This window comes from Notamacropus eugenii, chromosome 2, assembly GCF_028372415.1.
Source record: "Notamacropus eugenii isolate mMacEug1 chromosome 2, mMacEug1.pri_v2, whole genome shotgun sequence".
Taxonomy (NCBI): domain Eukaryota; kingdom Metazoa; phylum Chordata; class Mammalia; order Diprotodontia; family Macropodidae; genus Notamacropus; species Notamacropus eugenii.
In genome coordinates, this window is record NC_092873.1 from 539,081,041 (window position 1) to 539,097,536 (window position 16,496).

The 16,496-nt window shown below is 41.7% G+C and overlaps 1 protein-coding gene across 10 annotated transcripts in view; it reads left to right on the top strand.

Annotated features, from left to right (window-relative positions):
* Positions 1-16,125, top strand: part of NEXN (nexilin F-actin binding protein) — a 46,568-nt gene extending 30,443 nt beyond the window's left edge. For 8 of the 10 annotated variants that reach the window (XM_072649915.1, XM_072649919.1, XM_072649924.1 and 5 more), the window contains 8 exons: positions 15-212; positions 313-489; positions 3,224-3,415; positions 5,026-5,223; positions 9,054-9,275; positions 14,216-14,401; positions 14,665-15,025; positions 15,124-16,125. In XM_072649915.1, coding sequence (XP_072506016.1) covers positions 15-212; positions 313-489; positions 3,224-3,415; positions 5,026-5,223; positions 9,054-9,275; positions 14,216-14,401; positions 14,665-15,025; positions 15,124-15,137 — 1,548 coding nt within the window. In that variant the 3' untranslated portion in view covers positions 15,138-16,125. Of the gene's footprint in view, positions 1-14; positions 213-312; positions 490-3,223; positions 3,416-5,025; positions 5,224-9,053; positions 9,276-14,215; positions 14,402-14,664 lie in introns of all 10 variants that reach the window. The other 2 variants (XM_072649918.1, XM_072649922.1) reach the window with 1 other exon arrangement.
* The last annotated feature ends 371 nt before the right edge of the window (positions 16,126-16,496 follow it).

Below are 16,496 nucleotides of genomic sequence, written 5' to 3' on the forward strand. Positions count from 1 at the left end.
ATTTTATGCATTAGGAAGGAGACGATTCTCTGCTTGTGACGGTGGTGCCTGTTAAATCCCACAAAACACGTGGAAAAATGCAAAAGAGTTTTGAGGACCTGGAAAGAGAACGTGAGGAACAGGAAAGGAGCAGACATGAAGAGGAGAAGAGAATCCGATATGAGGAACAAAGACGATCCCTCAAGGAAGCGAAATGCCTTTCACTTGTTATGGTGAGTGTGTCCTATTCCAGGGCAACCCAAGAGGCTCAAAAAACCACCTGGGAGGGTCTCTTAGGTGACTAATAGTAGCTCTTTCCCAACTTTTTCTTAGGATGAGGAAACAGAGGGTCAAGGGACAAAGGAGTCTCTTTCTCCTGGGAAGCTGAAACTCACTTTTGAAGAAATGGAGAAAGAGAGGCAAGAAAAGAGGAAGAGGCAAGCTGCGGAGGAGGCTCGGCAGCGGCTGGAGGAGGAGAGACGGTCTTTCGAAGAAGCCAGGCAGCAAATGGTAAAGAAGGATCTCTGGGGAATCTTGAGGGGCTGCAATAATGATAGCCCTTCCTACAAATGGAAAGAATTGTCTCCCACTGAAAAGGCCTCTTTTAAAAATTTTTGTGTAGAAACCCCTAATGACAGTTGTTTTAAATTTCATATTACAGTATTCAGAGTATAGCAACTAAAATATTTTAAAATCTTATTATCAGTATTATAAATTGACCTAAATGAAAATATTGTTCACTCTCTGAATTCCTCGTTGCCCAAGAAATGTAAAGTATTCTTAAGTCCAGTATAGAACCGGGCCTTGGTATCTTTAAGTCCCTTTAAGAATATGTCATGGTATTATAATATGGTTGATGGTCACCCCAGACCCCCTCCCCCCCACAATGGAGCAATAGTAACTTTTCCTTTCTTTTTTTTTTTCCATCTAAAAAACAACAACAATGTAGTAGCTTTTCTCTACCTGCTACTGAATAGTTCCCTTATTTATTGGTGTCCCAGGTTCTAAGGCAATCCAGGGGGACATTCTGATATTTATTCTCAAGTAACTAAAAATGAAACATTGCCCTCATTAATTAGTCAGTGTGCTTGGAAGTCTCCATCATGGTTTATAAGAATGGAAGAAATGTCTTTTCCCATAAGTCTTTGCTTCTCTATTAGTATCAAATCTCAGTTTCATGAGTGCAGACAAATTTGTGTTCCTGACCACATAATTTTACTATAATGCAAAACCTATTCGCATATTTCAGCCATGTGTCAGCTGTGAGAAGGGTCACAGTAGAATTGCCACTAACTTGCAATTGCCCTGAAGACTCCTCCTTAGACCTAGGACCCTGATGTCTACTGGCACCATTTAGATCTCTCAGTTTTGTCAGTAAGCCTACTGTGTGCCAGGCACTGTCTCCACTTTCTCTAGAAGGTCACAATCTATTGGTGGAGAGAACATGAGCAACAGGCAGGACAGATAGGCAGGATGTACCAGAGGGAAGGCACTGGCATTAAGATCAGGAAAAGCTTCCTACAGAAGGTGGGCTTCTCTCTGGGACTTGAGGAAAACCAGGTGATAGACCAGAGGAGGGAGAGAATTCTTAGAATGGGGGACAGCCAGAGGGAACATGCCTGGAGTCAGTAGATGGATGGAGTGTCCAATTTGGCCAGTGTCCCCTGGATCACACAGTACATGGGGGTAAGGTATAAGAAGACTGGAAAGGTAATAAAGGAGAGAATGATTTTCTTTGGCAAAATATTGGATAAGGAAGTGAGAAACAATGAGGATTGGGAGTTGGCACCTAGGTTGTGAGCCTAGGGAGTAGGGGGATGGGGCTGCCCACTACAGTAACAGGAAAGTTAGGAAGAAGGAAGGGTTTGTGGGAGACGATAAGAGGCTCACTCAGATGTGTTGAGTGTGAGATGTCAACTGGTCCTCTAGTTCAAGATGTCTGAAAGGCAGTTGGAGATCAGCTGAGAGGATAGGGCTAGATGGGTAGATCTGAGAATCATCAGCATAGACATGATCATGGAATCATGGGAGCTGATGAGATCACCCAGTCAGACAACACAAAGGATAGGGTCCAGGATAGAGGTTTACAGAACACCCACAGTTAGTGGGTGTGATCTGCATGAAGAGCCAACAAAGGAGACTAAGGAGTGGTCAGATAGGGAGGAGGAGAGCTAGGAAAGGGTAGGGTCATGAGGGTCATTTAGAGAAAGGCTGCAGAGTGATCCAGAAGGAGGAGGATTGAGAAGAGGCCACTAGATCTGGCAGCTAAGAGATTTGAGGTAACTTTGGGGAGTGAGGGGAGATGAAGTGGTGGAGTTTCTTTACAAAATAAAAGTTACACTCAGGGCTCTCATGGATCTCTTCAGAAACTTGACAGCTAACTAGCTTCATTTCTCCAAAAGTTCTCTTGCTCCTTTTTCTCTATCTCAGCCAGGAGGCTGACTCCCTCTCTCCCCAATGGTAATTAAATTGCCTCTGTCCCATGGCATTTCTAGCCCTCTTAGAACAGTATTTGTGTCCCTTGTTTTCTGCAGAAGGCACTATTGAAATGGGGGGGGGGGTGATGATACAAAAGAGGAAAAATCAACTCTGCCCTTGTTGATCGTCAATTTAAAATACAGGTTTTAAAGGAAATACTCCAACCTTCTGGATCCCTTGATTTTGCTCCTGGTGATGTCCTTTTCTCCTGAGGAGACAGTCTTTCTGAGGTTTTGCCTGCCAACTTTTACATCTTCTCTAGATGACCTCTCAGCTGGTCCTATGAGGACAGTCCCAGTAAGAGATCCTTGGGGCCACACCAAAGGCCTGCTTCTAGGCCTTGTCATGGTAGAGAGATTCTAGTTTCTGGGAATTGTCCTGGAGTGAGCATGAGGGAGACCTTATAACATGAAGAAATTTTCTAATGTAGAGGTTTTGTAAGGTCTGAGAGGTAGTAGAGGTGAGTAGACTCACCATGGAGTCAGCCTGGGTTGATGTCCCATGACACTCTCTGGTTGTATACTTCCAGGTAAGGCTTTAAACTCTTGGTGCCCCCAGGTGATTCTCTAAGAGCCAGTTGCAAAGCAGTGGTCAGTTGTCATCAATGGAGAGAACTTCCACACTGGGAATTCTTCACCTTCCTGAAATCAAAGGTTACCTCTATCCTTTCCAATCACCCCCAGGATATTCTGCTAAAGGATGTCAGAGGTCTGAGTTCCTTCACCTTTGACCCCAATTTTTAAATGAAGATCTTTGCCCTGGGCAGGTTAATGAAGAGGAGAGCAGCCAAGAAATGGAAAACTCTCTTCAAGGATCTTATCGCCCTGGGAAACTCAAGCTCAGCTTTGAAGACATAGAAAGGCAAAGAAGAGAAGAGGAGAAGAGGAAAGCTGAGGAAGAAGCCAAGAGGCGAATAGAAGAAGAAAAAAGAGCTTTTGCAGAAGCTAGAAAGAGCATGGTGAGTGCTGGCTGTCCCCAGGCATGCCCTGAGGGAGCAAGAGACAGAGAGAGGGCCTGAAAGGAACATTCCAGAGGCAGAAACCAGTCCCTTAGACATCTTGCCAAGGGTCTGAGGACCCTCTTAGCTCAGGTAGAGTGCAAACACTTCGCTTCTCAACTTCTCAGTTTAGGAGGAAGCTTTGGGGTGTATGAGGTGTGTGTGTGTGTGTGTGTGTGTGTGTGTGTGTGTGTGTGTGTGTGTGTGAGAGTATGTGTATGTGTGTGTGTGAGTGTTTATGTGAGTGTGAGTTTGTATGTGAGTGTGTGTGTTTCTGTGTGTTTGTATGTGAATGTGTGTATGTGTGTGCTTGTGTATGTGTGTGTGTTTATGTGTTTGGGTGTGTGTGTGTATGTGAGAATGTGTGAGTGTTTGTGTATGTGTGTGTTTACATATGTTTGTGTGTGTTTGTATGTGTGTGTGTGAGTGTATGTGTGTGTGTTTATGTGTGAGAATGTGTGTGTGAGAGCGTTTGTATATGAGTGTGTGTATGAGAGAGTGTATAAGATGGTCTGCAAACTTAACTATGCTAACATTTCCATGTAAAAATGTGTTCAAGAGTGTTTGAAACTGAGCTGGTTTTAGAAACTAACTTACAGAGACCTGTGGGTTGGAACACAATGATCTACAAAATTAGTGAACAGTTATGAATCATGGGAAAAAGTTCCAAGGGGCTGGCATCACCAATGCCTTTTATAAAATAAAAACCGAACACTTCTACTTCAGAACCTTATGAGAGTCCAGTTGATGTATCTTGGAGTTTATGTTGTCCTGACCACCTATACATTAATGGAACAAAATTGTAGAATTGAAAGGCATTGTGGGAGCTGTCCACAGTTCAACTTTCCTGTCTCTGACAGTTCTCTTTTGAAGACCCTCAGAAGATTCACATTCTTTTGAAGAACCTAATTTTGAAAATACTTGATTTAAGAAACCCCCTTTTTTCTAACCTAACAACTCAAATTTCCTATTTGGGCAATGAAGCCCTCAACATCTCTTCTCTCCACAGTTGTCCTGAAAGCTCCCAGGAATGTGAATTCAGAAACAAAATGCGCCTTCATTTTCTCTAATTGTCTCTTTGTTGTGGTGTAGTGGGGCAGACAGGGAGGTGTATCCGGAGAAGTGACTTATTTGGAGATGGCAAAAGTTGGACTGGAAGTGATCCAAGTGGTCCCAGAGTTGGCTTTCCCACCTCAACACCTGGTGCCTCTCAGGGATCTTTCAGAATATGTATTTCTCCCTTTCAAAATGCCTCCACCCACTTTAGGCCCTTTCCATCTTAAGTTCTCTGATCCTGTCTTGTCCTCAGAATAAATCTATGAGGTAGGCAGGGCAAGCATTGATGAATCTATCTTAGAGATGAGAGAGAAGAGGCACCCTGTCCAATGACTCGTCCTGAGTTATACAGCTAGAATTCAGACCTCCTGGCTTCCAGTCACTCCAAGGCTCTTTCAACCCTCCAAATTCCCAGTGCCTTTGATAAACATTTATTTTTAGCATGCACATCATCATAATTAAGCTTCCGCTTTTTCATTGGTCTACAAAAAATTGTAAATAATTATTTTGAACAGGTCCTAGACAGCTATTCTCCAGAGATCTACAAAACAGTCTCACAAGAATCCCTTACACCTGGGAAACTAGAAATTAATTTTGAGGAGTTATTGAAACAAAAAATGGAAGAAGAAAAGAGAAGGACTGAGGAGGAACGGAGGCATAAACTAGAGATGGAGAAACAGGAATTTGAACAACTGAGACAAGAAATGGGGCAGGTAAGCATTTGGCATTGAGACTTTGAAACAAGAATATGTCATCTCTAGGCATCAGTCACATAGGTGGGAGGCATCAGTTTGTGGATGAGTCAGGGGCGAGGGTGCAACATGTCCATTCTCTGACATGTCCAGCATTTGCTGTGTGACTGTGAGCAAGTCATGACCTGTCTGAGCCTCAGTTCTTTCATGTGGAAAATGACTGTGGAATCTACATTCTGGTGCACAAATACCACCATGAATTTTGAGCACTCGCCACTGCAAAGGGCTATGATAATAGCAATTACCATTGGCAGAAAAGTGCCCTGGAGAGCATCAGTGGGGCTGAGAGGTCCCCCAGAAGGTCTTTCCTCAAGTGCTACCAGCCTGGATCAGCATTCCCTACTGACATTGTGGGGAAGGGCACAGACTCATTCATTCATTCATTCATTCATTCATTCATTCATTCATTCATACATTCATTCATTCATTCAATAGCCCTTGTGTTCAAGACACTGGGGTTACAGAGAGAGAAGACACAATTCTTGCTCTCAATAAGTTTAGACTGCAATGGAAAGGGATAAGAATATATACCAATAATTATGATACAGGGAAGACTAGGGCAAATATGAAGGACATGTCAAAGTGCTGTGAAACGTTTGAGCAGGGTGAGATCTCTTAGAATTAGGGGGAGGGGTAAGGGAAGGTTTCCTGGAAGAGGGAACAATGGTGGTCAGTCGCCTAACATGTATTTCAATAAGTGCTTACTGTGTATCAGGCACTATGTTGAATGCTGGGGACCCGAGATATCTAAAGGAGAGATGAGGCATTAAGAAGATGGCCTGTGTGTGTGTGTCCCTATCCCCTAGAGAGAGTGAGGAAGGCCCCCATCACACTGGGTGGGCCCTCCCTGGTGGACTTATGGGAGGATATGAACCAAAGGCATGCAAGATGGACAAGGACAGATGGGTCATGATTTCGATTACTGCTGTCCCCATCTGACCCCATTATAGATTCAGTATTTGAGAAATCACTAACACTTGATGGGATAAGAAACAGAAATTCAATGTGGCTCTGGCTGAGTCTACTAGACAGATAGGCAGAATGTAGTGGGATGAGGTGGGGCAGGGCACCATGGTGTATTAAGTAAATATACTCATTTCACATGAGGAAAACTTGGAACCAGAGGGCCAAAGCATGGTGGAAAATATTTGGGTGAACAGGGAACAGACTTTTGGGACAGTGTATAAATGAGCTATTATTAGCTCGAATTTTTGAAAGATTAAAATGATCACCAAGGCAGTTTAAGAAATTGGCTTTTCTGTTTTTGGCATAGAGTTCCAGCAGGTGTCCAGGTAGCTGGTTTCCCATTGGTCCTGTATCATGAGCTTCTCTGGTTCTGATTCATTCTCCCAAATTCATTTGTGTCTTTTTTGCCCCAGTGGTCTAATAATTCAAATTGCTTCTTTTTCTGCCTTCACTGAGATTTACCCAAATGTCCTGTTTCCTCCTGTTTTCTGGATTTCCTCATCTACATATACCTTGACATCCAATGCCCTCTTCTTTCCTATCCCCTTTTGGAGTAAAGCCTGTCCATGCAGAGCCATATTCTTTTCATGGTTCTTCACCTCTGAGGTTATTTTGCTGGGGTTTTTTTTGTTTTGTTTTTGGTTTTTTTGGTGATAAGACCTTGAAGTCTCTTGATTTTTGACTATATTTAGCGCACTTCTTTTTAACCCTTGGATTATCTTTGGTGAACTTTGGTGTGTTGTGACTGGTAACAAATTTGTTGGATGACTGCAGGGATTTTTCTCTGTACCTATCATATTCAATTTTAGTCTGTCAAGGTTTCTTTTGGATCCTATCTTCCACTATGGGCTATCCCTCTCATTTTGTGCCATATGCAAATTTAGTGAAGGTGACATCTAAGGCTTTATTCAGAGCAGCTTGTAATTCACAAGACAATGAGATGTGGATGACATAAGGGCAAGAGAAGAAGCCATTTCTCCTCTGAAGAAGCTCACCCTTTATTGGGGAGGGGATGGGGAAGGGGCAAGGATGGAAGATGACACAAATAAATACAAAATGTCTTGCATACAGTAATTTCAAGTGGGAGAGTGTGTTGATGGGGCAGGGGTGAGTTTGGGAAAGGATTTGTGAAGAAGGCAGCAACTGGGCTGTGCTTTATAGAAAAGCTGGGTACAATTTAGACATTTTCAGACCATCTGTGCAAAAACTGGAATGTGATCGATCAGGAGCATGCAGGCGAGACCGTGCCATAGCAGCAACCTCAGACGTATGTGGAGTGGATGGAATGGATATGAAATACAAGTGGAAATACATTCGGAAGGCTTTTCAGCTCAGTAGAACAAGATTGAGAATCCAAGACGACTATGGAGTGGAAGGGTCCTTAGTAGAAAATGTCCAAGTACTAACTCAACAGGACAAGTTGTAAAGAATTAGAGTCCTGTTTCTTACCAGCCTCACTTCTCCCCTTTTGCAAGCTGAGAAGTTCATGTAGGATGTGTAGAAGATTGCCATAGAGATGGAGGCAGGTTCTTGAGCAGTCATCTGAGGTACCAGCTGTGACAGGTAATCACACCAGAGAGACTTTTACTGATTAGGGAATGTAGGGCCAGGGAGTAAAGTGATTTACTAAAAGCCAGTTGTTCAGTCAGGACCAGACCTACTGTGTAGAAGAAAGAGCATTGGCCTTTGTAGCAGATGAACTGGATTCACCATTTCTTGTGTGACTCGGGGCAAGTCACTTAGTATCTTGGATCCTCAGTTTCCAAAGTCCCAGTAAGATGAGGGCTTTGGACTAGATGCTCTTTTTCTCTACTTTTACTGATGTCTTCTGTTTTACATCATCAGTTACGTCCAATATCCCTCCCTCTCCCAGAAAGCTATCCCATATAACAAACAGCAATTTTTGAGTGAAAAATAAATCAGCGCAACTGATTGATGTACTGGAAAAATCTGAAAACATGTGCAGCGTGTAAGCCCTGTGGACCTCCCACCTTCACAAAAGGGTGGTGTGGGAGTGTCTCGTCTCTCTCCTTGGACCTCTGCTCTGTTCACTTTCGGCATGTGGCTGTTCTGTTGCAGTCTCATGGTCCTGATGCTTCTCCTGTGTGTCAGGTTCATAGAGGTCCCTCCGTGCTTCTGGGTAGTCATCATGTCCATTCCTTAGATCCCAGTGCACTTCAGGTACTACAGTTGTTTTAGCCATGCTCCAATCAATGGGCATTATCAGTACTCTTTCCCCCAGCTCAACTAATACTGGGAAAATCCTAGTTTTGAGAAAATGAGTATATCTCAGATGTGTTTATGTATACTTTAGATGTTATGCAATTTTTAAATTCTGTATTTGAATATATCAATGTTCGGTGCATTTATAAAATTTTTTGAAGAAAAGCAAAAACTACATTTTAAGTGGAGTAAAAAAACAATTGCCATCTAAAGTCCCAATTCCTGACTGTAACAGCTCATGTTTTTATAACCTCTTGCAGACTTTTTCTATATTATCCAGCCCTTTGGATCCACACTACCATTTTATAAAATAGGTGCTATTCTCATCTTTTACTGATATAGGTACAACTTTTAAAAGGGAGTAGTGGTGGTGAGGCTTCAGAGGAAATGGCTGTAGAGTAAAAGACGTAACAGTAAAAACTTTTTAAAAATAGATAATGGGTATGAAGAGAATCTATTTTCAAATGGCTGTCCTTTTGTATCAAAGTGTCCAATTTTGGTTAAAAATGAAGTTACCTTAAATTGTTTTTCTGGTAGAAATCTATTATATAAACTTATTTGGTGATATTGTTTACAATCTCATAAGATTTCAATTTTTTAAGGAGGAAGAGGAAACGGAAACCTTTGAGCTTAGCAGGGAGTATGAAGAATTAATTAAATTAAAAAGAAGTGGTTCTATTCAAGCTAAGAACTTAAAAAGCAAGTTTGAAAAAATTGGACAACTCTCTGAAAAGGAAATACAGAAAAAGATCGAGGAAGAGCGAGCCAGAAGACGAGCAATTGACCTTGAGATTAAAGAGCGCGAAGCAGAGCATTTTCATGAGGTAAGTTTTCATACGGAACCTATCGATGGGCATAGCTCTTCACTAAGAGAAATGAGTGAAAGTACTGGGGAGAGGACCCAGGGTAGTGAGAAGAGTCTTTCAATCAGGAGTCAGAGAACCCAGGTCTTCCCCCAACTACTTGTGTAGAGAGCTAGCTAGCTAAGATCTGAATTCAAACCTAGCCCTACATTTAGTGGCAGCTAACCCTGGGCAAGTCATCGAGCTTGTTTGCCTTAGTTTCCTCAATTGTAAAATGGAGATGATAATACCTACACCCTGAAAGGTTGTTGGGAGGATCAAATGAGATGCTTGTGCCTGGCACATTAAGTAAGTGCTTAATAAATGCTTCTTCCCCTCCCTTTACGCTTATATATATTTGAATGGTTTGACATCCTACAAATTCACAATGTATGGTGTCCTCCAGAAAGTTAATATGGTTGTTGTTTTCTTCCTTTGTAAAATACAGGGATTCAATTAGATGATTCCTTCCCATTCTCAATCATCTTCTATGAAGCAAAACCACACCAAAACTGCCTCAGGAGGCTGAGGACAGTTTTCTAAGGTTTCCTTGCTACTAAAACCCTTGGCTTTTTCTTACCTTCATCTTCAGAGTTAGCAAAATCTCTCTAGAAACGAGGTCATTCTTTATGAGGAGTGGGGCAATTATGGGGCATTTTTTTGGTTTAGCTTTTGAAGTTTCTAGAATAATATTTCCTAGAATAGTAATTAAAATGATAGGGGTCCATGGCAGAATCACAATTCACTTGAAAGACCTAGAACACTGAGTAGATTTTAACTTTCATAGTAATAAACTAGAAGCTAAGTAAGGCCCTGTGATCTTAAGGTATATTTGTTTACTCAAAGCTGAGGGAGGTTATAGATGTGCTTGATTCTGCCTCAGTTAGACCACATCTAGTGTACCAAGTTCAGTTTTTTTTTTTTTTAGGAAGGATATTGACAGGCATATTCTGAGAAGAGCAAGCAGATGGATGAAGTCAATAGTATACTATGTAAAGACTGATTTAAAGAAGTGGAGATATTTACCCTGGAGGAAGAAAGACTTGGGAGAGGAGAAAAAGGAATATGGTAGCTGTCTTCAGGCATCTGAAGTGCTATTATGTAGAAAAAGGGTCATAATGTTGAGAAAGGACCCAAGTCCTTTATTTTTCAGTGGAGAAAATAGACACTCAAAGAAGTAAAGCCAGCAAAATATCTGGGACTCAAACCTAGGTCCTTTGAATCTAAATCTCATTACTGTTTCCATTACACAATGGAAGAACTGGGAGTAATGGATGTCAATGTCCATTTGAGTTGAGAAAGCTATGGATTGTCAAGGCAGAGGTAGGGAAGGAGTGCATTCCAGACACGGGGGATAGCGTCTACAGACTGGAGACAGGAAGTTGTGTGTAAATAAAAGTAAGTTATGTGTAATATCTGGAAAAGTAGACTGGAGCCAAACTGTGAAGGACTCTTAATGCCAAATAAAGGTGTTGGTATTCGATCCAAGAATTAAAAGGCAGCCAGACCTGCACAATCAGGGGAGTGGCTTTGGGAATATCATGTTGGCAAGGGTGCAGAGGAAGGATGGGAAGAGGTGAGCCTGAAAGCTGAGAGACCAAAAAAGAGGCTGTCAAAATGGTGCTATATTGCTGGTCATAAATGGAGAAGCAGACTAATGGGAGAGACAGTGGAGGCCGAAGAGTTGAGACTTGACAAGTAACTGGATGTGGGGGAGGAGGCAAGAGTGAGTCGTCAGGGATGACAGGTTGTGAATGTAGGTGATGGAAAGAATGATGGTGCCCTTCATCACCTGGGAAGACTGGAGGGAAAGAGGAGCCTGATTTGACACACTGAAATACCTAGGAGACATCTAATGAGAAACGCCCCATAGGCAGTCAGTGATACAGCTGCTCTGGACAGACAGAGCAGGTCTGGGATGGATGTGGAAGTCATCTAGTTAGTGGTGGTGACTTTCATTTTCCAAGCTCCAGGACAGGTTTGGTGCCATCTCCAACTCTTCTCATCCCTTCTCCCTTTCTGCCTTTCCTACGTCTTAATTCTTTCCTCCTCAACTCTCACATGTCCCCTGGAATCCTTCACTGGAGACTTCATTCAATGCTGTCCCTCATTTACATCTTTATACTTTCCTTTGGTCTTAGCAACAAGTCCTACCTTCTGCAAAAATGCCAGGAGTGCCTTCCCTCTGTTGGTTACCTCTAATTTATAATGTGCACCCCTTGCTTGCGCATGGCTGTTTGCAGGTACTCTCCTTCACTATGGGTCTTTTTTGTCCCTTCATATTCCCACAACATAACATGGTGCCTAAAACACAGTATGTGTTAATAACTGCTTGCTGACTGATAACAGAGATTTCAGGGTACAGAGGAAGGCCCAAGGCAGCCTTAGTATACACATAGCCAGGAGATCAATTTATTCAGTGCTTACCATGTGTCAGACACTACCAAGGGCTAGAGATACAAAGAAAGAAAATCAAAGTTCAGGCTCCCACAGGGTTTGCAGTCTCATGGGGCAATGTGATGAGGTACAGAGCCAGGGGAATGTCATATTCGAGGAACAAAGCATAATTGAAGAATGAGTAAAAAGTTAAGACTGAGAAGGTAGGAAGCAGCAAGGTGGGTTAGTCAAGAGACTTTTCTATTTAATATTGGAATAGGGAACCAGTGGGGTTTGTTGAGCATGTGTAGGTAAACACATGTGCAGGCAGACTCACACTTCTGGAAATGACTTGCAGCTAAGTGGAGGATGGCTTGGAATAGGAAGATACTTGAGGCCAGACCAATCAGAAAACCCCTGCCAACGTCTCAAAGAGTTAGGTGATGAAGGCCTGCATGAGGGCAGTAGCTATGTAAGTGGATTGAGGGAGATGTGTATGAAGATCAAAATGACAACTTGACAATCGATGCTCTGGTAACTGACCAGAGTAGGAGGCAAACCCTAACCATGCCACCAAAACTCTGAGATAATGGCCAACAGTGTCCAACGCTACAGGGAAGTTAAGAAGGGACTGAGAAATAGCTAAAACTTTGGAGAGAGATGTCTCTGTTGACTTGATAAAGCTGGAAGCCAGAATGGAAGGGGTTGAGAAATAAGGGAAGTTTAGGGTTAAGAGCTTGAGAAGTAGTATTATAAAGTAAAGGTCATTCTGGGCATGTTTAGAGGCAGCAGAGGAGCCAGGAGGGAGGCTTAGGAATACAGAGTAGGGACAACTGTCGTCATGGTGATCTGCAGGACACAAGTGGGATGAGATGAAGGGTGTGAGCAGAGAGAGGGTGGGCCATCTTTTCATCAGAGGTGAAGGGAAGAAGCAGGAAATGGGAGATGATACCAGGAAAAAGGATAAATACTAAACATACAGAATATTTTGAGAATTCAGAGAACATTTCCAACATTATTTAGTAGCTTTTAATTCAGATGCCTTCCTTGGAAGGTCAGGGAGGATGTTCTTAGAAAACAAATTTAAAAATCATTTAGTACATAATTGTGAAAAACAAAAGTCTGCAGAAAAATGAGGAAAAACCTTCCATGGCAACAGAGGGTGTGAGAGCAGTCTTAAGAGACCATAATCTCCTCCATGGGTGGTCACTGCAATTCATCTATGGTCTTGCCTCTTTTTTGGACACTCATTTACTTTCACCAATCTTTCAGACAATCTACCGCCAAATGGTGGAGGACTCCATCAAGGTATTTTAACATGTGCATACAAACACAGCACTAGGGCTTTTTTGCCTGTCTTTAGGTTCTTGAATAGTGATACTGAAGAGTTCAAAATAAACAAGTCACGGGCATGAGAGAGACATCAGTCAATTGCACTCACTTTTTGCCTTGGACCAGATGGAGTCAATCACTAGATTTGTTGGCTAGCTACCACCAGTCCCTGCAGTCACCTCTGCAAATGGGAATGGATATCAAAAGTGATTCTTCTTATGTGAATCTTTTCTTGATCCCTGTCCTCAAGGAGCTCCTTGCCCCTCCCCTGAAGGGGACTGTTCTCTGTCAGTGGCTCACGCATTCAGCATAGTGTCAGGCATTAACTCCATTCACTGTTCATTTTTCCTTGTCCCCCTTGCCCTTATTTTGGACCAAACCAAGATTGTACAACAGTTCTACTGTATAGTCTTTTAAAGGACTTTGGTATATGACATAGAAATCATGTTTATACTAGGACATAGAGATATAGTTTGAATCTTGGAGGACCTCCATTTCTAATAGGCAAGATGAATGATCTGATTCTATGACCCCATGAATGACGGCCTTAATTTTATTTATGATTATACCCTGGCTATGATCCTTAAAATTACATATGTTGTTTCTTTGACAAGGCTGTGAAATGCTTTAGGGTGGAAGTTACTACATATGATTTTCATTGTGCCTATGGGCTTTCAAGCCTTTAAAGAGCTTCAGACTCTGTTATACCCCAAAGACTTTCATTTTGGAAATATCTGCATCAAACGGTTATAGTCATCATTATGCCTTTACTCCACAATCAGTTTTGAGTGGTGTTTTATGCTGCTAGGAGCATATTTAAAGATGGTGAGAAACACAAATTAAGGGTAGGAAGTTAGTTGTGCAGAGATAAAAAAAAAGTCTCTAGCAGGAAATGTGGTTTCTGCAGACCAGGTCCAGACCAGGCTGAGGGCTTGGTAACCTCTCACTTGGAGCTCAGACAACTTCTGCTAGGAAAAGGAGAGATTTGGGATCATAGCAACATGTGAGTGGTATCACCTCCTCTAAGACCCCAGAGTCCTCAAGGTGTGCAAATCGATTGTCCTTAATTAAGAACTGACCCATTTTGTTCCTGAGGAACAGAAAGATTCTATCTGTCATCACAGTAATGCAAAGATGCAATGCCCTGGGTTATCAATCAAACTAATTCAGTTTTCCTCTGTTCTTATTTTTAAAACTTCTTCATAAATCCCAAGGAAGACGATGTTGATGTGAAACCTGCCCAAAAATGTGAGGCCCCCTTCACTCACAAAGTTAATATGAAGGCTAGATTTGAACAGATGGCGAAGGCCAGAGAGGAGGAGGAGCAGAGAAGAATCGAGCAGCAGAAGTTGTTGCGCATGCAGTTTGAGCAGGAGGAGATTGACGCAGCACTCCAGAAGGTGGGTCCCATGGATGTCATCCTTCTTCACTGTAGCTCACTGACCAAGCACCACGTGTGCATGTGGCTCGTTGAATTTTCTGGTTGTGCTGTTTGGCTATTAAGTATCATTAGGCTCCTTTCTCTCACTACATTTGGTATTGACGTCATCTGGCTTTATAAATGTCATTGATTCTGGTCCAAGAGAGTGGTTTCTAAATACCTAATTTGATGCAGTATTTTTAGTAACACAAGTCCACCCTGCACCTGTTTATTTTACCACAGAAAAAAGAGGATGAGGAGGAAGATGAAGGAGGCACCATTAATGGCTCCACTCTTGATGATGGAGAAGAGCCAACTCGATCTGGAGCACCATGGTTCAAGAAGCCTCTAAAAAACACCACAGTTGTAGATGGTGAGCCTGTTCGATTCACTGTCAAAGTGACCGGAGATCCCAAGCCTGAAGTCACGTGGTGGTTTGAAGGAGAGAGGCTGCAAGACGGGGAGGACTACCAATATATTGAGAGAGGAGAGACGTATTGCCTCTACCTCCCAGAAACCTTCCCGGAGGACCAAGGGGAATATATGTGCCATGCAGCCAATGGCAGGGGTACTGCAGCTAGCACCTGCATCCTCACCATTGAAAGTAAGAGCTAACTCTCTGTCCCCCAACTCCAACTTACTCAGCTCTTTCCCTTTTCAGCAAGAAAATCACTAATGCTCTGGTCTTCTCTTCTCTTCTAGCTGACGACTATTAGCTTTTTTTTTTTTCTGGAGCCTTCCTTCTTCTCAACTTTCCTACTGCATCAGTCTCTTTCTGTGGAGGGGCCAAGTAGAGGAAAACGGAAGTTATCATGCCAATGCTAGATACTCTTCAAAATAGTTTCTAAAGCTAGTCAAAGGCTTAACATGGAAACCTGAAAGACTGAATAAAAAAATCTGTATCAGTAACCATTAAAAATTCCAATCTCCCTATTTCAACATGTAATCCAATAGCAGGCATTTGAACTGTTCTGATCCCCAAGTCATGCTTACTTTTAAGCAGGGAGAACTGATGTCACCTTCATATTGCCTATTGGACAGGATAAACTATATACAACATCCTTTATTCAGCCTCAGGGTACAGAAAAAACCCTAACTTTCTCACCCAAACTAGAGTAAATCAGACATGCCTTACTATAAGTTTAGAACTTTGAAAGTGAACCAATTCTGATTGGCAGCTTTCTTCTTCAACAATATTAAACTCAGATCACTTCTGAGGACCTTTACCCAGGAGACACATTTTGGCAAAAAGTTTGAAGTAAAATTTTTTCTTGAAAGGGTATGTTACAAATTCTAAAAGCAAAACTTAAACTGCCATTGAATCACAAAGTTCTTAGATTCTGAGTATTGAGTTAGACAAAGAACTTGATTTTATCCTAATTAGTTATATTAAATTGGCTCAGAGTTTCACAAAAGCTTCTGAAAATTTGGAAATTCCATACTAACCAGTTCATATGATTACAAAAAAGAAAGCCTTGATATCTGTAAAAATGAATAAAGTGAAGCCATAGAAGCTCTGGAAGTTTTATAAACAACCTTCAAACATCTCAAGTTAAACTTGTAGGCTAGATTTTGGTCTTTCGAAGTGAGTTTGTAAATAATCTTCACTCATGTTCTTTACTCAAACTTTTCTTATTTTAATTTTCTGGAAGATGGAATTTTATTTTCCAATGTAAAAATAATAAAGTAAATTCTGTATTAAAACTCCTCTGGTCACTCTCAAGTAATAACTTGCTAGAGATAGAAGCTCTCAGTTTTTATTTACATTTCTAGAAATCAGCTGATTTGTTGAAGAGCAAAAGACCTTTTTGCAATTCCTGAATTTAAAATAAAATATATTCCAAAAGGAAACTTTTAATGACAAATGAAGTCATTAAATGACTTGATGAAGAACGAGGTAAGGTGTTCTCAAGTCCTCTACAACAGTACCTCTAAATTTGGGGAACTAGACGTCCAAAGGACAAAAAAAGAGGCCAAACATTGGTGTAGCATATCCATTCAGTTACATTTATTGAGAAAACCATAAATGACACAAAATTCCATTAATGGTGTGCCCTTCTTACATACAAATGTCA